At 33.9% G+C, this 22,163-nt stretch overlaps 2 protein-coding genes across 2 annotated transcripts; both read left to right on the top strand.

The window, feature by feature from the left end:
- The first annotated feature begins 5,630 nt into the window (after window positions 1-5,630).
- Window positions 5,631-9,611, top strand: LOC121237203 (nudix hydrolase 8-like). The gene is given in 10 exon segments (XM_041133831.1): window positions 5,631-6,403; window positions 6,608-6,891; window positions 7,291-7,356; window positions 7,682-7,819; window positions 8,100-8,177; window positions 8,297-8,346; window positions 8,472-8,507; window positions 8,658-8,766; window positions 9,150-9,156; window positions 9,159-9,611. Coding segments are annotated over 10 exon segments (1,104 nt in total). The 5' UTR covers window positions 5,631-6,264; the 3' UTR covers window positions 9,356-9,611.
- A 1,175-nt stretch (window positions 9,612-10,786) lies between these two features.
- LOC121237204 (deSI-like protein At4g17486) lies at window positions 10,787-14,132 on the top strand. Its single transcript, XM_041133832.1, has 5 exons — window positions 10,787-11,049; window positions 11,487-11,750; window positions 12,517-12,804; window positions 13,204-13,284; window positions 13,818-14,132. The coding sequence occupies exons 2-5, from the start codon at window positions 11,582-11,584 to the stop codon at window positions 13,961-13,963; spliced, it is 684 nt and encodes a 227-aa protein (XP_040989766.1). The 5' UTR covers window positions 10,787-11,049; window positions 11,487-11,581; the 3' UTR covers window positions 13,964-14,132.
- The last annotated feature ends 8,031 nt before the right edge of the window (window positions 14,133-22,163 follow it).

Genomic DNA, 22,163 nt, shown 5'->3' with positions numbered 1-22,163 from the left:
ACATTAAAATTTGTTGTGTAAGCATTAATTTTTAATGATATGGCATCTTATGATAGGTTGGGAGTACCACGTGTCCATACTCCTAGATCACTACCTAATAATAACTTGTCCCATAAATGGCTCTCCCGCCAATAGTGCTATTCTTTATCATTGATTTAATCATTTTTTATAGCATTGATTAAAGTGACATATTTTTAAATAACTTTATAAGCCAATTAATTAGAGTAATTCTACTCATCTTCCTCTTAAGTCTCCAACTCCATGGTAGTTTGAACGCACTCCTCACGCCCTCCACGTTGCATTGACGTGAATTAAGTTTAAAATAAATAAAAAATAAAATAGAAAGCACAAAATCCTTCGCAAAGACAACGAAATCAAAAATCCAAAACTTGGATCTCGATTTCATATTGCCACCAAACTCGTATCCGGTCTTCTTCAATCGTGTTTTCCTTTTGTTTATTTTTTGCTATTTCGTCCGAATAGAATTTTGCTAAAAAGGTGAAGAACGGTCGTCGGATTGGGGTCATCGGCGGTGGATTGGTTCAGTACTGTATCGCAAACTTCTTGTGACAATGGATTTGCATTTCAAATGATTTTTTGCTCATCAGATTCTGGCATAAAATGTTTTCAGCATACATAATAGATTTTCCATGGAAGACTTCTGAGTTTTGTTTGTAGATAATCTACTCAGACGGATTTTGACAGCAACAATTTTGCACATTGGCTCTATGAAATGTTTGGGATAAGAGTAGGTTCTATTCCTGGATTAAAAATATTTTTGTCTGCAAAGATTCTTACTAGTGTGTTGAAGTTAGAAAATTTTCATATGCAAAAATATTAAAAATAAGATAGCTGAACATGAATTTCTTTAAAGTAAAAAAAAATCAGAAAAACCCACAAACTAGACCCAGAAAAAGATTTAGAGGTTAAATCAGTGCCACAGTCTGGAGAACCAAAGAATGAGAATCAGGTTGGTGATGATTTGAGTAAATTTGCTCATGCTGATTTGGAAGCCTGAGAAGGTGAAGCAGGCCGAAGGAGATAGAAAAAATGGGTCAACGTGAAGGAGAAGAAGAAAATGAGTTGGGGACAAAAATGACAATTTACTTTCTCAAACTGCCATTTTTTTTTATGAGCCCAGTATGTCATGTACGAGGGGTGTGCAATGTGAAGGAATAAACCGGCTTATGAATAGAATTTTCCAATTAATTAAATAAAGAGTAATGTTATATACAGTCGTGAAATAGGTAAGTACCGTGCAATCGATTTGAAAAATAGTGGGATCTACTATTAAAAAATTAATTTCTTTTCATATGAGTCTCATATTTATTTATTTTTTTTCAAAGCGACTGCACGATGCTTACGCATTCCACGACTGTATGTAGCATTACTCTTAAATAAAAAATTACTTAAAATGTGCAATAAAAAAGATTGACAACAAAGTTAATCAAGGAGTACGACATTTCGCTTAGGTTACTCTTCACTTTCTATTGTGGGGGTATGGCACATTCTATCTTGATCAGCCTATACCTGGAAGATTTTGCTATCCCAAAGCCCAAATATCACACATCTAATTAACAAATATAGTCTACTTTTTAGGCTTCTTGTCGCAAAATGAAACCATCTATACATGCATGATTGAATGGTGGGGTCGTTGCTTATAATGGAACATGCCATGGGCCAAGGCGGTCTGTCATGGGCCCATGGCTTGAATTATATTCTAATGAGCTCATCACCTTAATTTTTGCTCATCTAGCTTACATGGTTCGTGCCCTCCTTAACCCAAATCTTACCTTATTCTACTTTTGATTAGGGAGGTAATATCAGATGATCTGTAAATAATAAAAAAATAATAAATAATAATAAAAAATAAGTAAAAAATAATGATAAAATATTAAATATTCGTCTACCCAAACACAGCCTTAACCACTCTTTGTTTAAATTCAAATGAAACAATACGATTGCTACTATCACACTGTTCACTCTAAGATTAGTATTCAGAATTTACAATCTGCACGCTATATAAATAATATTGTATCACGAGAACAAACTTGCTAGATTATCTTTCGTAGAACTCAATTTCATGAGTATGAGATAATATTTATCTAAAAGACAAATTAACAATCACCCCACTGTTTTGCCATTGTTAATCTCTATTTGCTATTCGTATTCCAACAGCTTGGAGGGAAATAATATTCATTTTTTCGGTTATTTATTGTATAATCAAGTCAAATACAAGGTTGATGATTTTTTCACTTTTCACACAAACATAAACGAAATAATTAGCCTATCAAGTAACTTGATATTAATTATTAAATATACCTTAATTTATATAGAAATGACTATACTTTCTATGGAACATAGAAGACCAATCATGGTGTTTACCATATAAGAAGAAATTAAAGAATGTTGTGCAAAACAGTTGATCTACAAAGTTTATAAAAAAATATCGCATCAGATAAAAGTGAAATAAATATGTGATTCATATAAGCATAGTTCATAAATAAATATGTACACATTTTCATTTGAAATGCAGATAAATCAATTTTTAAATAATTTCAATGATATATTTACAATCATGTTACGATTCTTCTATAATTATATTTTAATGGAACGATAATTAAGAAAGGTTTAAAATATGAGAAATTATTAATTATTATCCAACTAAGGAAGACAATCCATAAAATATTTTATCCTAAATCATTATAAATGAAAGAAAAATGTTTCAATCATAATTTTTTTTTTTATAAAAATAAATTTACAGTCTGAAATAATTTAATAAAATAAATTAAATTATAAACTTATTTTTATTATAAAATAAATTTAATATATTGTATAAAATTATGTCAATTATACCATGCATCACATATGATATTAGGTGAAGTGATAAGCATTTCGCTATTGCCTTGGCCAGACATTCGAAACTCACGTGTTAATAATGCTGTCCACGAAATTCTGTTTTTCCTTTTTTTTTTTTAAAAAAAAAAAAAATTAACTACTTTTTGAAATGGAAGAGCATTTTCCCTACGCGCGCTGAACAAAGCATGCCACAAACGCTCCAGCTTAAAATATATATATATATATATTTAATAAAAAAATTATTTATAAATATATGAATTATTCTATCCCTACATTAGTAAGCCTACAAACCACGATGTCCCTTATTAATAATAAAGGGTGATAAATGGGATCTTAAGGTATTTAAGGATGGAGAAATTTTAATTATAATATTGATTAATTTTTTGAAATATAGGTTTAAATGTATTTTCTTACTTTACTTGAATCGTTACAAATAATATCAGAATTAATTTTAACTTAAAATATGAAATTTGAGTTGTGTCAATTATTACATAATAGTTTAATGATAACGTCCCAAATTTAGGAAAGATTATAAAATCCCAAATGAATAGAAAAAAAGTTAGTGATAGGGTTACTACTCTTTTATTACTTATTTACTATTTATAGTATATTTATTTTTTTATCATATTTTTAGGTATTTTTTTAACATACTTAATTATTAAGAAAAAATTAAAAAATATATATATAATTTTATTAATAGTCACTTATTTAACCATTAAGTAAAATTAAAAAAAAAAGTAAAAACAAAAATAATAATAAATATGTAATAGGAGAGTAGTAACTTTATCATTTTCCTAAAAAAAATGTTGAACCAGATCATATATTGTTCGAGAAAAATGTTTTACTCTTAAAGTGGTGAATGAGATCAACAATTTCTGAAAAGATGAAAGTTCTTACCTTTTATAATAACTCGATATACTTTAATTATAATCTTGATTCTTTTGTAATATAATTTTTGTTTATTTTTTAGATCGTTACACAATTCATGGAAGGAGAATGCCAAAATTATTACTAAAGTAGTAGATAAAGATGCTTCAACCAATTTATATAGAAAATAAAAAAGAAAGGAAATATAGCCCCTTTTTTTTTTTTCGTCGCGATAAACGATAAACATTACAATCATTTTTATAACTGTTTTATAATTATATTTGAAGTGAAGGATATTTTCATAAAATAATTTATAAATATATGATCATTTTACAAAAATACATTTCATTGAAAACATAATTATTAAAAGAGTTGTAAGAAAATATTTTCTTGAGAAAAAAATAAATAAAACTTTTAAAAGTATCCATCAATAACAACCCCTATAGTCATAATCTAATACCATCTTCTACTTAACTGTGGTTACCTTTTTCAATTATGTCAATGGGCGGTCGCGGATTATAAAAGCAAATCGATCTGGGTTAATTTTCTAGGATAAGCCTAACTTGTCGTATGAGATAATGGATGGAGATGAAAGTTGAAAGTTTTTTAATATTTTTATTATTATTTTGAGATTTAAAAAAATTGAATTCTTTATTATATTTTATGTAAAAATTTAAAAAAAATTATAATGAAGAGATTGGGATGAGATGAAACACTTATTGTATCTAAATCGGGCCTAAATTTGATGGGGGCCAACTTTAATTTTTAAACAAATATATGTATATTAAACAATGAATATTAAAATATACATACTAAAAATGAAGCTTGATGTTAAAATATTTTAATATTTTATGTTATTTTCTTAATACATGCATTAATGTGAGAGGAGAAGTACTATAAATATAAAAAGATTTTATAAAACAAATTTTTAAATTGACGTGTAGCTTAATGTGATATGTTAAATTTACTTTACGATAAAATTAACTTTTCAATTTAAGATAACACATTAAACTATATTAATTTAGAAATTTATAAAATCTTTGGAAGGGTAGATATATTTTTCCTAGAGAATATCATGACCGATTTTCTAGTTTCCGCTTGAATATTCAAATATTGATTCTGTTTGCCTTTCAAAAAAGCTATTTGCATTCGGGAGGGGTACACGCCGCGTACCCGGGCCCTCCACGTGGACGCCAGAAGAAACGCTGCGTTTTTGGATAATCCACTTCGTGGCTCGTGCGAACACTCTCCGTTTCAACTTTTGAAATCCCACCCTCCCCTTCGTGCGAACACCCCTTCGTCACAAGCAGGCAACCTCTTTGCTTCCCACTCACGAAGAGCTTCACCACGGCAAGACCTCTCTGGGTTTCAATCTTCTTCACCACGAAATAAAAGGTCGTGGGTTTGTCTCGACCAGTGGACCTTTCTTTTTTTCTTTTTTTGTTTTTTTACTTTTGTTCAGTTCCTTTCTTCTCTCGGAGAAATCTTAACCAGAATATCGCCTTTTGTTTGGGTATTGTCTTTGAGAACTAGGGATTAGGTTTTTTCTTCTCTCTATGCGTAAGCACTGGGCTGTGCTTCCCGCCACAAAGGTGCAAAGAAGGATTTTGTTTAGCTTGGCAAACATGGAAATATATTTCCGTAGTCACGGTTTGTGGTCGAACATTCTATGGGAGAGTGAAAGGTCGAGAGAAATGATTCTCTCTCCTCACCTTAAAAGACCAAACATTAATAAGAGATCGTGCAGCTTTAGGGATGGAAGAACACCCCCTCTCTGGTTTTCATTTCAAGCATTTTGTGTTTTTCATTTTTTTCATTTTTTTTATCGGCTGACGTGGTGGCCGATTCCCCCTTGTGTGCCCATCCCGTGTACCTGTAGAAGAACTGGCATTGCAGAGGTATGCTCACACTCTTAAAGCGCGTGGGACTGAAACCTCACGTCAAACACGCTCCCTTCCTCAGTTCCTCTGTTCACTTCCTCCGTCCCTTCCTCGCATTTCCATTTTGTTAACATGATTGTCTGTTCTTTATTTATTTTTTTCCAGTTCATTCCCTCGTTTTCTTCATTTTAACTACGAGTGAAGTGGAAATAAATTTTCTATTCTTCTGTATTTTGTTCTTTTGCTTGTTTGTCAGTACCAAACACCACCCATTTCACACCACGAATTAAGCTGCATCCCCACTACATTAATCTTAGATATTTGGATAAGATATGGGCGTAATAATGGCTTTGTTGATTTGTCTCTACGTGGGTTTGTGCTAAATTATATTAGTTCATCATGTTTTTCCTTGTCCTCCCCCCATTGTATTTTCCAGTCTTTCACTTCATCATTCCTGCTTCGTTCCCTCCGAATGACGATGATTTCCATGTTCTTTTTTGTTCTTGAGTGCTACGTGTTGTGGGAGTCTTTATTTTATTAATTTTTTTTAACTTTGTATATTCATTCTTGTTCTGCTGGTATATTAAGGCTTTGATTTCATTGGATTAGATAGGTGTGTCAGTTTGCTTTGAGGTTGTTGGGGGAGATACTGCCATCCATGGAGATGAAATTGTGTGAATCGAAATCTGAGTCTGTGTCTGAGATAGTCCATATAGGAAGAACATACTCGAGCCCCTTTTTGAATTTCAGACAAATACTTGGTGTTAAGTACAAGCCACGGTTCTGTGCTTGCAGAGGTAATTGTTACACTCCTACCAAGCAGAAGTATATGTTTTTTCCTTAATATATTTCCACATCTTCTTTTCTTTTCATTCATTTTCATGGCAGTCAAACAGGATCCAAGAGCAAATATTTTCTCTCAATGTATGAATTTTGGACCTCATGGAAATGCAGATTTCTTATTTTCTTCTTCTTTTTTTTTTTTTCGATTTTGGATTCAGGAATATATTTCAAGGCTTCTTGTTCAAGTACTTCGCATAATACTTATCCGCAAAAAAAGGCTTGTGGTTCAGTTGGCCAAGAAAAACTTTCAACAGAACCATTTTCATATCAGATCAATGGAACAAGTGCGGCAAAGTCCATACTGTATTCTAGAGAAAAGAGAGTACTTGATGCGTTTGATGATGAGTATGGGGGAGTGGTTGTTGATCCAGAAAGATTACCAGCTAACCCAAATTCCTTTGCTTCTATCCTTCATGCCTCCCTTTCTCATTGGAAAAAGATGGTAACTTTCCTGCCCATCTAATAATGATCAGCCATTCACTTATAATTACTGAAATTTTGCTGTGGAACTGAGTGTTACAAGTCAATTGTCTCTAGAGCTTTTTAAAGAGATCCAATGCATCTTTCTTTCTTTAATGTTTTCTTGGATCTTGTTGTGAATGGGTTATGAGCGCTTTCTTTCAGCATGATGGGTTTCTTAGGCTAGGCTTGGCCTAGGATTAAATTTTGCTCCCAAATAGGCTTGGTAGAGCTTTCAAGTCAATGTTTTCCACTGAATTTTCCATTGTTTCAAGGAATTTACCAGCTTTCAAATCCTTATTTGGGGAAGATGAAATCCTACTGCATGCAAAATTATCAAGAACTTTTGGGAAATTCATAATCTGAGGTTATTTTGCTACAGGGAAAGAAGGGAATTTGGCTTAAGTTGCCAGTGGATCGCTCTGAGCTTGTTCCCTATGCAATAAAGGTGATTTCTGTACCTTAAATTTCCAGTACTCTCAGAGCATCATGTGTGAACAGACTCAGCTATCTAGACAGGACCTGCATAACTAAGAAATGGCGACTCGAATTGGGTTGGAGGCAACAACCAATCACTGTCACCTCACACATACTGACTAGAATCAAGAAGAGGATAAATTAGTTAATTGCCTTCTTGGTCTTTTCTGTCTATCAAGCTTTCCCAAGTAGTCCAGTGGCATCTGTCCTAAGCACCAGATTGTTTCCTTCCATTTTTATACTTGATTTAGTAGAAGAAATTTTACTAACCTCTGTTATATGCCTAATTGTTACAGGAAGGCTTCCAATACCATCATGCAGAGCGAGGATATGTGATGTTAACATACTGGATACCTGAAGGACCTTGCATGCTTCCTGCTAATGCCTCACATCAAGTAGGGGTTGGGGGATTCGTCATTAATGACAGAAATGAGGTAAGTTTTCTTGTGTTCAGAAAACGAGTCTTTAAACTACCTGAGATGTACATGTAGTCTTCCACTTCGTGGGCATGCACTTCCACCTTACTCATCAAGGAGTTACTGTTGTTTTGTATCTCAAAGAACAAAAGGAATTGTTAATAAGAAAATTGATCAAATCCTAGTACTAATGAATATTATGAAGGCTCCTGTTAATTTCCTATGATAAACTGGCACAAGTACCAGAAATCCCATCAGTTTCAAACTCAGATTAAAGGAATTTTATGACAATTTACAGGTTCTTGTAGTGCAAGAGAAGTACTGTTCTCCAGCCTGCGTTGGTCTCTGGAAAATACCCACTGGTTTTATCCTTGAGGTACTCTATTGGAGTTGTACCATGACCACACCTTTTCCGTAGATGAAATTAATCATGTAAAAACCAATTTTTTCAACTGGTTTTTTTAACTGTTTACAAATTGTTTTATTCTCTATCAGTCAGAGGAGATTTTTACAGGTGCTGTAAGAGAAGTCAAGGAGGAAACAGGGTAAGAATTTTGACGCCCATATTTATCTAGATATCATTAACTTACTTTTGAAAGTTGCATCAAATAGCAGAAACGTCCATTTGAATTCTCCAATTGACATAAGTTGCATTCTTTCTTTTATTGCAGATTGATACTGAATTTGTCGAAGTTATAGCATTCAGGTAATAACAAGATGTTATTCTCATAGCCACCAAAGATATATAAATGTAGACTAACATCTACCAGTGAAATGGGGGAACTGATATTACTTTCTTGAATGCTGTATCTCCCAAACCAAAGGCCTAATATTCTTCCTGGAACTGTGTATCCAGGCATGCACACAATGTAGCTTTTGAAAAGTCAGATTTGTTCTTCATCTGCATGCTAAGACCCCTCTCAACTCAAATCGTAATCGACGATCTTGAAATTCAAGCAGCTAAGGTAAATGTCTTCACTCACAGAACATTCGAGGTTTGCTTTTTAGGGGTTTCATTATCTTTTCTCACCTCATACATTACTTGCCTATCACCAACAGTTCCAAGACCTAGTCCTTCTACTTTGAATCTTGGAAAAAAAATGCTTTGTTTGAATCTACTGAAAAATAGGAAAAGGAAACCAAACAAATTGGGTAGGTGGAATTGTTGTTGCAAATACCCAAATCCCCAGCCCTCCTCCTCCTAGGTAACAGAAAGACAAGTAAAAGAAAGGGCTAGAAGAGTAAATGAGCGACTAATTACTCCACAGATGCATTTCTTTAAATTCTATTGCATAACAACTTTCTGGATTCCAGAGTAATTCTTAATTTCTTATGCTCAACCATGCAGTGGCTGCCCTGGTCGAGTTTGTGCAGCAACCACTTATACAAGAAGACCGCATGTTCAAGAAAGTTATCGACATTTGCATGGCCCGGCTAGGGAAGCGTTATTGTGGCTTATCTGCTCATCAAGTGGTCTCCAAATTCGATGGCATGTCATCTTCCCTTTACTACAACGTTATCGAAAACGAAGATTTAAACTGTCTGAGCAGTTGATTGCAGCCATTCAAGTACTAATCTGCATCAGTCATCACCAGACATAATAATCCTCCCTGTTGTCTGGTGGAAATGCACATCACTTCCTCTACTCTGAGTTCATCCGTTGGGAACTAGTTCAGCTACGTCCTAAATGGTGATCAACTGTAAGATTAATACCATTTTTTATGGACATTACAGCTGATGTATGTATATATATATATATATATATATATATATATCATGTAAATACAACAAGGTCCCTCTAACATATGCATATTCAAGCCAACGGTCTTGATGTTTTGATAAATTTTAACTATTTAAGTAATGCTTCAAGGTATAACGAATAATGGGTTTAAAGCTTGACAAGCATACATATGAGATCCCACACATATTCTTCCTATTGGACCGTACCTCCAAACCAAACATCTTATCTGCTTCGATCTAGAAATTTACATGAACATCAAGAGTTGGAGAAGTCAAGTACGATGGAAAAAGTAGTCAAAAGCAGACACATCGTTACTTACATCCATAAAAGAATTCCTCTGTATCGTGCAAAAAAATCTTCAATTCTTGAAGAATGTTAGAAATTCAGATTAGCATTCAAATCAAATGTGGCCGGACAAATGAATCTCCGTTTCCCATTGGGGAGTCAAAGAAGGGACAAGAGTGCACAACACACGTCTTTAGGTAATTTTAGGCTATTGTTTATTTTAAATTTAGTAAGTGCTGCAACAAAAGAGATTTAACAGGAAGAAACTTATATCCTGATGTGACATTATGCAATTTGCCGTACTATATCAAAACACATCAGTTTGTAATTTTATTTATCTGAATTCTTTTCGTATTTGGCATATATACTAAATAATTTAAAATATGAGAAATAATTTGTACAGTCTTAAGATGGGTAAGTTTTGCGTACTTATTTTAAAAAAAAAGTATGCAAGTCTCATACTCATATAAAAAAAAAAAAAAAAAACTAATTTTTTAATGATGAATTCTATTTTTATTTTTTTAAAAATGAATAAGTGAGAATTCATATTTTAGCACTAGTCTCAAAATATCACAAAATTTAGGATAAAAATAGTATTAATAAATCGCCTTATAAATTGATACATTAACCAAAATATATATACACCATCAATTAAATTCTATGTATTTTACTACTATATTTATCAATTGTCTCCCTCTGTTGGAAATCAGATAGTTTACTTGTAGGGATAATGAGATGAGATGAGATAGTTTTAGATGAGTTGAATAAAATATTATTAGAATATTATTTTAAAATTTTAAAAAATTAAATTATTTATTATAATTTATATAAAAATTTAAAAAATTATAATGATAGGATGTGGCGAAATCCAATATGTTTGATTGATATCTCACACAATCGCTCCCAAATTAAATCCCAAAATATGATTTGAAATTCTGAAGCATCTTTCTTTTAAGTCCAGAAAGGAGAAAATTTTCCAAAATTTTTCAAGATAATCCCAGACAGAGACGGAGACAGACAAGCAGCCCCCAGCACTCCGCGTAAAGAACTTCCCAATTGATATAGAAAAAGAAAAATCCCGAAAAAGCAAAGCCCCTTCAGTTGAATGAATGCTCCCATCTCGATCTACAGACGATCATTCTCATCAGATCGAAGATTCCCGCATTTTGCCTCCAAATTTAAGCATCCAATCCCCTCCAAATCTCCACTCTCAAGCCCTCTCGTAAGCGCTCTCTCTCTCTCTCTCTCTCTCTCTCTATCTATATATATATATTTATGTATGTATATATATAAACACATAAACAATTAAACGTTTATAATTATTTTCTATAGCTTCTTTACGCATTTTGATTTCCCGTGGTTGTTTTCACCGATCCGGCTTGGTTAAGTCGGATTCTCTTAAACCCTGTTTGTTTCCTGGGAGAACCGCGGGATAGAAAGTTTTTCAGGAACTATTATAGCTTATTCGTATAAAGCTGCAATACAATAACAAAATAACAGACTCTGCTCCTTCCAAGTCTCGAAATCTCTCTTTCTTTCCACTTTCTTGTTGCTTTCTCAGCAACCAACAGAGCGTTAGGGTTCTCTCCTCCCACTAATTTATTTGAATCAAGGTAAAGATTTTTAATTTTCCTCTTCCTCTTTCTTTGTATTTTTTAGTGTTTTCTTGGATTGGTGTTGAAGATCATGAGCTTGTGAATCCTGGAATATAAATATTCTTATCGGGGAGTTGAGGGGTTGGCAATTTAGTGGAAATGCGGTTATTTCCGTTGGGCGAGAGCTCGAGCTCAGGCATGGAAAACGAGCTGAGCGATAGAGTAAAGAAAAATCAGGCTTCGTTGTTTCTCAATGTCTACGACCTCACACCCGCAAACGATTACCTATACTGGTTCGGCGTCGGCATTTTCCATTCGGGTATTGAAGGTAGTTGAGTGGTACATTGCACTACTCTCGACTCTTCCATTTTTAAATTTGTAATCTTCAAGGGAAAAATTACTGCGCATTTAGTTTGTATCCTCAGATAATTATGAAATGTATGATTGAAGTGGAGAATCCCATCGCCATTATGTCTTTTGGCTTTTCTATCATAGTTATTGATTAGCTAAATGAAAGCTTTACACTTTAAGGGAAGCAAAAGATAACATCAAATAGAGAAAACTGTGTTTAACGGTGTGAACAGAAGAGGTTGAACTTTCTTTTGCGTTAGTATTCTACAATTGCTCAACTTTGGGAATTTTTAAATTTCCAGTTTGCATTGCTATGGATAACTTTCTCTAGAGATTAATAAGAGCATGTGTGTTTTCATAAATATGTAGAATCTTTAGATTTTTTTTAAAAAAAGTTAAACATAGATTGATGGAGCATTACAGCACCAGATTTGAATAACTAAACTACTTAATGTCTTTGTTCCAGCAGGATTTTTCTCTGATTGTACTTGTTGCATGATGCTAGAGAATAATTCATGTATATAAAGATATGATTAGAAACTTTATGCGATAAAAATTTTATTGTCTAATTATATGATAATCAAAAATAGGGAGGACAAGCTGCCATATGTATGCCACACAGTGAGAAGGGAAGCCCTAGGATTTTATTTTTTGTTGCTGAGGAGTCCAGGCATTAAGCTTTTTGTATTTTCCATTCTATGGTGTGCCAACCATAAAAGTTGTACCTGAATTTTGATGGACAGTGCATGGTTTGGAGTATGGCTTTGGAGCACATGAGTACTCTTCCAGTGGGGTGTTTGAGGTGGAACCAAGAAGTTGCCCTGGCTTCATCTTCAGACGGTCAGTATTGTTAGGTACCACTGATATGTCTCGTTCAGAATTTCGGTCCTTCATGGAGCAGCTTTCTGCAAAGTATCATGGGGACACCTACCATTTGATTGCCAAAAATTGCAACCACTTCACGGATGAAGTTTGTAACCGACTAACTGGAAAGCCCATACCAGGATGGGTAAACCGGCTTGCCCGACTAGGTAACTGGTCTCCCTTCTTGCTTGTATCTACATTGAAGCTCAAAGGTAGCTTCTAGACCTGGTGAATTGCATATCCATGGTACCTGGTGTCTTAAGTTTGGATATACATAGGAACCTAGTTCCACATTTACCTTGGCCATATGAGTATACAGATTAATAAACATTATTTTACTATTTCGTTATCTTTCATGATTTCTGTACTATCAGGCTACTCATCAAGTCTCTACAGGGTATATTCTATATGGCACTTTCCTGTGGAAATTTGTTATATTGGGGTTTCAAAGGGTGTGAGCAACATAGCTGCTTACGCCTCTTGCCCTTTTAAAGGGATCTTTTGGGACTTTGGCCAATATATGCTTGGCGCTTCCTTCATCTCATTATATATGGTTGAAGTTTCAGGTTCTTTCTGCAATTGTCTTCTGCCAGAAAACATTCAGGTTACAGCAGTGAGACATCTGCCTGATCATCCAACACATTCTGGTAAAAGTCTATTTGGACAACCATATTTGCAAGCTGATTGGTTTAGATTCTTGTATGGATTCTCTTCTTGAAATACTTTTGTATATTTCTACATGTTACGAGTTCCTTTGTCATAAACGGGGTAATAAAAGGTAGACGTCCCTTTTTTTGTTCTCTTGTTTTTGGTTTTAAATGTTTGGTGGAAAGCTTGAGTTATCATTAAACAGTTCGATTATGGTTTATCTAGTCATGGAAGGTAAGGTTTTAAAGTGAGTTTTGTTTTAATAAACTACGTAGTTTTAAGGTCGTTTTGTGACAATGATGATCTGGACACTTAGAAACTGGAACCATCCACTACGTGCAGGCACATCTATCATTAGGTAACTAGGTTCATCCATCTAAAAAAGAACTGTCTTGACAGTGACTGCTTTATTCAGTAGAAAGGATTGAATTCCGAGATATAATTCTCCTGTTATGTGTGGTATTTATGTTTGGACTCTCTCTCTCTCTCTCTCTCTCTCTCTGCCATTGATCCACATAATGTGAAAATACAGATGATGACGGGTCAGAATCTGCTGCATCATTTGCATCAGCAGAGACTGAAGATGAGGAACCGAATCATCATCTGCTGGCCACAACAAATGGTGATGTGGCTTTTCTAAAGGAAAAACCAGTGAGGTTAGCAAGGGAGCTCATGTGAAACTCTCCCTCTGTCTCGGGTCTCTCTGTTGTTTGTACTACTAATGTTTGATGAGTTCAAGTGTATCAGTGGACATATATCCACAAAATTATTGGCATTTTCATTGTATGTATGCTGGTAAAATGTTGATCCGAGGAATTGTATGTAGCCTATGTTATTTTGAAACGTATGTAATGCTTCATATTAGCAATTTTGCATGTTGCTGCATTATAATTCACATCTGCAAAACTACACTGAACTGGAAGTTGTTAGCAAAATGTTGGTTCATCGGGTCAGAGGTAATTCGAGGAAATAATTACGATATTTTTTACTATTTTAAGAGAAATTAAAGTTTGTTAAATAAATCAATACTCTAAAAAATATCACTTTGTATGGGTAATCTTAGAACTTTCCCCCTCCCAAAAATCTAGCACCCCTTCCATAATTGAGGAGGCAAGTTTATCAAGTGATTATTAAATTTGGTACACTTCCTTCTACACAATGTTTGAGATAACGACATAAATAATAATAATTATTTGAAACGACCGTAAAAAAAAAAAATTATCAATATTATAGTGGCATTAAAGCCAACATATGGGTCTAATCCAAAAAAAATAATTTCAATGAAAATGACAAAACAAATTATGAAATATAGATATGGTTCCCTTCAATTTTTTATTTGAATCGTGACATGTGAATCCTTCACATTTAATGTTGTGCGAGGATTTCGAATAATGCGGGCTACATATAAACATTATGTACTTTCTTTGAATCCAATTATCATATTTTAAGAGAAAATATTGTTAAAAGCTCATGATCTATAGACTAATACATACAATAAGGAGTTTCAAGATTTTTTTATTTTTTTTTATGATATGATTTTTGGACAAAAACAATTCCATGGGATTTATATAAGTAGAAAACAATGTTGTGCAAAAATTTTGCTGTTGGTAAGCAAAGAGATGCCAAAAGAGAAATAATCTTCGCAGTAGCCACTATTTGGCTATATTCATTGCACATATGACGTGTAGACAAGGTTCACTAACACCACTGAACCGGTTTGCTTCAAAGCCCCCCAAACCCAAGCCCTCAAAGCCCTCATTGAACCTCAGAGCCATCAAAGCCAAGCACAACCACCAACCTCAGCCCTCCCCACCCCGACCCAGCCCTACCAACCACAACCTCAGCCCTCCCGAGGAGATTAGTCCCCAAGCCCTCGGTCCCATCTCAGTCCACCAACGAGCCCTTGAGAGCATTGCAGTCCACCAACGAGCCCTCGGTCCCATCTTAGTCCACCAACGAAGCCCTCCGTCCCATCTCAAACCTCAACCTTCCCCACCACGACCCAGCCCTACCCACCATGACACCCTCCCGAGGAGATCAGTCCCCAAGCCCTCGATCCCATCTCAGTCCACCAACGAAGCCCTCGGTCCCATCTTAGTCCATCAATGCGAAATTGCCCTTAGTCCATCGGCACAGAGCCGCCTGCAGTCCACTGACGCAAAGTCACCCTCAGTCCACCGACGTGAAGGTTTAACATACATTTCTTTTTTTTTTCTCCTATTTAATCCATCTCTTTATTATCACTTAGTAGATTTATCATACCTTTTTTTAAAAATATATATATATATATATAAGTAAATAGAATAATTTATTTATCATCACTTAGTAGATTTTCAAGTATAAATTTAATTTGCACTTAAAAATTGGTTGCATAATTAGCCTATATTTCTTTTGGGACAGTTGCCTTTAGGATTTAAGATTCAACGATTTGGTAGAACCATTATTTATATGCATGATGATGTGGAACCTCACCAAGGAGCAAGACCTTTAGAAGCATTATTTAAGTGAATTGAAGGTAACTAGAAAATAATTAGCAAAATCTATATATGAATTAGAAAAATCTAAAACATGTCCAAGAGTTAGAAAAATCACTACCCTCAAAAATGAATAAACCTGATACATGTCCAAGAGTTAGAAAAATCTATATATGAATTACAGTGAAGTTAGACTATCCCCAATATCAAAATATTAAATATTAGTTGTCCCTTTGTTAAAAAGGCACTAAAATAAATAATTATGAGAAAATGAGAAAATATTTTTCTAAATTGAAGATCACATTGAGATACCTATAATAACACAATCCTTTTTTTTTTTTTTTATTGATAACCCATCATAACACAATATGTGGATATGAACCAAGTGTTGCATTCCAAGACTAATACAACATGTGATCTATGTACAAGATCACATTGAGATACCCATCATAACCCTTTTTTTTTTTTTTTTCGATAACCCATCATACGACAATCTGTGGATATGAACTAAGTGTTGCACTCCAAGACTAACACAACATGTGATCTGTGTTGCATCCCAATATGGACATTGGACACACAATGCTAGGAAAAATGATCCCTTGAAATCCAGACACCAAAAGAATAATTACTTTAAGCATGTGATTGTATTAATTAAAAATGTGTTCCATTAAAAATTTGTCTTTAGTTTTTTAGAATCACGCATGGCATCATCCCAATCATCATCTTTAGTTAATGATTTTGTGATGGAGTCACCAGCTTGTTGGTGTGGTTTGAAAACAATACTAAAGACGTCTTATACTAAGAAAAATTCTAGAATGAGATTTTTTGCCTGCCCAAACGATAATACGGTAAAACAATTTTATATTTGTCATATTTGCATATCAATTTGCTATTAGCGGAGTATATTTTATCATGTCAATTGGGGGAGTGCGCACTGCATCTAGAGAGATGCGAGGTGTGAATTCTTTTATGGGTGGATATATTTCATCTGCTAGAGGAGAATTTTCGTGTAAGAGAGAATAAGGCTTCGAAGACGTGGGATGATGTACTACAGCACGAGTATGACGTTCGGAAAATGGAAGATAAACTGAGAGAGATAGCAAAGAATCTGAAAAAGGAAAAATGAAAATTATTGTGTTTGTACTGGGTTCTCACATTTGTAATAGTGTTTGCTTGGTTTGGATGAATTCCATAGAAAAAGCACGTTGTATGGATTAGATGGGTAGCTCATGAATGGAAACAGCTTGTTAACACGATGTTTTGATGAAAACCATGTAAAGACAGTTGCTAAATCAACCTGTGTAAGGTCTCTTTGTAAAAATATGCACAAAGTAAAGTGTATGGGTAGCTTCTGTGCAATTTCATTTTTTCCCCTGCTATCTTTTTGTTGTTGGAATACTGTCTCGTAAAAATATGCACAAAGTAAAGTGGGTAGTTACCGAATATAAGATGAATGTTAAATTATTTTTTTAGAACATAATTGCCTTAGTAGCTACGTTTGCTAAATTATTTTTTTAGAACATCTGAATGCATTTCTTGAAGATGGTTGAGAATTCAACCACCTCCCAGTGCAGGTAAATATGAAAAATTGATATTTTTTAATTAAATCATGAGTCCTATTTAAAAGCACTAATCTAGGAAGAGTCGACTCTATGAACTTCTTACTGGCCATTCATCCCTAATAGAGTCTATGCAAATTTTTTTAACATACTGTAATAGCCATAAAGTGAATGCTAATGTGGCTGCTCTAGAGAAAAAAAGAAAAGAAAAGAAAATGGATGTTATTCGAGACATATTTTTATGTATCTTGGTCATAGCTTATCTGTTAAAGCTCTCTATGATAGAGTTTTTCACCATTGCTGTGCTTTTTGAAGCTTTTCTTATTTCACTGCAGACAGACATAGCTTCTGTCCTTTCACAACCAATGGAATACATACAGTCCAAAATGAACCATTTTCACATTCATTCTTCATTCTTAATCTTACAACAAAGATACACCTCCACTACCCATCACATTCATCAACAAATTCCTTCAATGTCGTACTGGAATGGACATATCCGTTGAAAAAAACATTCATACTTTCCGACCTTTGTGTTGTACTCATTCCAGCCCAAAATACACTTTTCAAGTAAGCTGGAACCCAAAAAGATATTTCCTCGTATAAGGATTGAAGCCAATTGCTGACCAGATCATACTTCGCAAATTGTTGACCCTAGCTCTCCTCAAATTCTATAGTGGTATGTGAGTCATATAATGTAGTCTGAATGTTAGTCTTCAACCCCGCATTGAATTTGGCTTGAGATCCTAACTTCTCTGGAAGTTTGCGCATTATATGCCATAAATAATATCTATGAAGAGTTTTGGGGAATACAATGGCAATAACATTCTTCATTGCCCGATTTTGGTTGGTTATCAGGGCTTTAGGAGCCTGACCATTCATGCAATCCAGCCACATTCGGAACAACCACTCAAAAGTATGTGTGTCCTCACTTGAAATCAATCTCGTCTTTAATAATATGGACTGACCATGATGGTTAACACCAACGAATGAAGCAAAAGGCATCTCGTACCTATTTGTTAGGTACGTTATATCGAAGGTTACAACGTCTCCAAAATACTCATAGGCCGCTTGACTCTGGGCATCAACCCAAAACACATTCTGTAACCTTCCCTCGTCATCCACGTTCATGTTAGAAAAAAATCCATCATTCTGATCTCTCATTCTTTGAAAATACTGGTTAAGTACTTCGCCACCTCCTTTACCCAACCTTAAATGTCTAGTCTTGTTAATGAAATTCCGACAATCTTTGTTTTGAAACTGAAGATTCTTAAAACCCTCCGCATCAATGACAAGAGAATAAAAATTCTTGTTCATTCATATACCAGCTTGATCATTCAGGTTGAGAATCATTTGACTGTATTCATCTAGACACTTGTGAGATCGCAAGAGTCTTGTCTTCTTGGGGCTCACAATTATGTGGTTGTGCACATTTCCAACAGTGGTGAAAACCCACTTATCATTCTTTCTTAACGTCGCATTTACTCTCGCCTTACAATCTGTTCTAGTTGTTGGCCATGGCTTTGAGATATTATTGTTCTTAGGTTGGTATTTTCCGCCACGGGCACAACCAACGATCACATACACAGGCCTCCCATCATCATCTCTCCTAGTCTTCTGTGTCCATACACCAAAACTCTCTTGCTTGGCATATTGCTTATAGTAGGCTGTAAGCTCTTTCACACTGTCAAGTTCCATACCGGATCTTGATGCTTCAACTCGTACCTTATCATCCTGGACAACAGTGGTACCCTCTAAATCTTCATTTATGTCGAAGACTATTTCTAAAAATGGAAACATATGGATGGATTAGCATCAAAACAATATTACAATCATTATAATCAAGGCAAACAAAATTGTAATACAATCGGTGTCATGAAAACTTTCATCAGTCATCCGTGATGTACTTCTAAGATTTTGTTCAAATTCTGCAGTAGTTGACGCCGGGGGCGCTTCTTGCCTCAAGTCCTCCAGATTACTTGGCGAAGGGTAGGGCATGTAAGGTGACATCTATTCAAACAGGCACATTGTTAGGCAAAATGAAATGACTCTAAACAAATTAACATGTTAATTTATGGAATTTAAAAATTCAAATAAATATACCTCAAATGAATCATCAAATGGGCTAAAGTCTATCGGAGTACTTGGCGGACTGTAGGACATATTTACATCAAAAGGATGTTGCAATTATGCTTATATTTAGATTCATGAGCACGTCAAACAAACTTTATTAAAAGTAAAAGACATCAACTTGCCTACTCGCATGGTAGACGTTTGGATTTCCACCTCTATTTTGAGGCGTCATTAATGATTGTGAAGTTGACGTCGAAGGCCTATGTGGCATTCCATCTTCCTCTTCTTCCATTACACTAAAACTAAGAATGTCTTCCGAGACTTTATAGGCAAAGAACATGATGGCAAAAGAAGAAAAATGAAGATTAAACTCTCATACGTAATGTAGAATTTGAAAATATAAGCATTTTCTACAGAAATGAATTATAAGCGTACAATGATTGTCTGAAACTGATGAGAAGGCTTTGTCTGAAACTAATTAGTACACAATATGCCTAATACAATAGGTAGCTCATGACAATCCCAACCAGATACAGGTTTCACTTTGGAGTCTTCAAAGAGCTACTCAAAGACAGAGAATAAAATGATGAGAATGAACTAAACTTTATTTTTTTAACATATATAGCTTCGCATATTCATAAAAAATAAACTAAATCCACAAGCTTATTGTGTCAAATAAATGTCATTTTGTCATTATTACTTAGGAGCTTGAAATGTTGTGATACTGGTATGAACAAAAAATAAATAAAAACAAATAATTCTAAGTGAGCAAAAACAGATCTTTCCAAATCATGAAATCCATTGAATCATGTAGCAAATATTTAGTCAGTCTATTTTCTCAATGTCTTTTTACTTATCAAGAACAAAAAAAAAAAAAAAAGAAGAGTTAAGCTATATACTATGCTCACATTCTACTCTCATGGTGTTACCAACCCTTGGATCATCTCTTGTTTAGAAAGATAATAATTAAATATCTGATGGTGGTACCGACACAAATAAATCATGAAAATGTAGTTCTTGCCATTCCTCCATATTCAAAACTATAAGAAGCCAAGCAAAAGCTGATATTTTTATGTCACAATTCACAAAAATGATACTCTCTCAAATAAAATGTGACATATATAATCGATCGCTACTAGCTAGCTCCCTTTAATTAGGTTGTGGTTAAATATATATTTTATATATATATATATATATATATATGCGTGTATTTTTTTTAACAAACAGGAATAATTATGTGTAGAATAAATTAGAAGAGATAGCCTCACATGATCACTAGTAAACTGCTCTCTCAGATTCAATTATGATGTCCATGCACTTCGAGCGACGTTAATAATTACAGGTACCAAACCTAGTGTCAGTTAATTAGCCCCTTCACTAACTAATTAATTAATCATGATGTTTGCAGCACTAGTATTCCCTCCAAGATCAATGTATATCAGTTCTTATATATATATATATATATATATATATATATAATATATATTCTACTCGTGTTGATCTATAGACATGAATATTAGATTAAATGACAATTAATGTCCCGTGTGTTTTACCAATGTGAGTGTGTGCATAAGAAAGTTAATGTGAACCCCAGTGCAATGACTTTCTTACTCACTTTCTTACTCGTTTGTTTTCAGAAAATATTTCATCTCATCTCATCTCATCTCACATCATCATTACAACTTTTTCAAATCTCCACATAAAATAAAATAAATAATTCAACTTTTTCAAATCCTAAAAAAATAATAATATTAAAAAAGATATTCTAATAATATTTTATTCAACTTTTTAACTTTAATCTCAACTCATCTCATCTCTGAAAACAAACAAATCTTCCCAAGGACCCAACCATGCCTTTTCCCCCAAGTTGAGAATGACATCTTTCAACATCCTCCCCCACCAAAAAGGACAAGTAATCAGAAATGAGATGAGATGAGTTGAGAATAAAGTTAAAAAATTGAATAAAATATTATTAGAATATATTTGTTAATATTATTTTTATTTTAAAATTTGAAAAAAGTTGAATTGTTTATTTTATTTTATATAAGAACTTGAAAAAATTATAATGATAAAATGAAAGATTTTCAAAATTTTAGTCTTAAAAGCGAACTAGGCCTACTCATTCTAATCTCAGTGCTTGGAATAGTTTGTGAGTTTTCATGAAACTATTGCAACACACTGAATTTCTAATGACAGAGACTGTTTGAGATATTGAGGCACCCAAAAACATGCTTTCTTTTAACACGATATATGGATAATGGAATATGCAGAGGATAGAGTGATCGTGACGATATATATATGAAATAAGCATTGAAAAGTATGATACTAACCAGAGACCACAATCACTGATCAACAAACTGAACGACATCTAATCAGCCTTCTCATAGGACAAATTTGTCAATATTATTGGAACCACCATGAAATCATCGTATTGGCCTATAAACTTGTCCTCTAAATAACAAATGTGATACTTTCTTTCTCATCCAATTTCGACAGCATCCTCAAGACTCTTTGCATCCAATTATATTCATCATAAACTGTAAACCCTTTTTAGCTAATCTTTCATCTACCAAATTCCTTCGGTTCACTTCTTAAATTCACAAAAACTATTTATACGTTTGAGTTCACCTCACCAAATTCAGAAAAGAAAATCACCAGCATCTTACTTGAAAACTAGCCTTGATGAGGTGCAACATGCACAAGATCTAAAAGTAGGTGTTTTTGAAAATAAAAACATAAAAAAAAAAAAAAAAAATGATGTCCAACATCTTA

Source organism: Juglans microcarpa x Juglans regia, chromosome 6S (assembly GCF_004785595.1).
Source record: "Juglans microcarpa x Juglans regia isolate MS1-56 chromosome 6S, Jm3101_v1.0, whole genome shotgun sequence".
In the NCBI taxonomy this organism is placed as follows: domain Eukaryota; kingdom Viridiplantae; phylum Streptophyta; class Magnoliopsida; order Fagales; family Juglandaceae; genus Juglans; species Juglans microcarpa x Juglans regia.
This window is presented reverse-complemented; position numbering and strand designations above follow the sequence as displayed.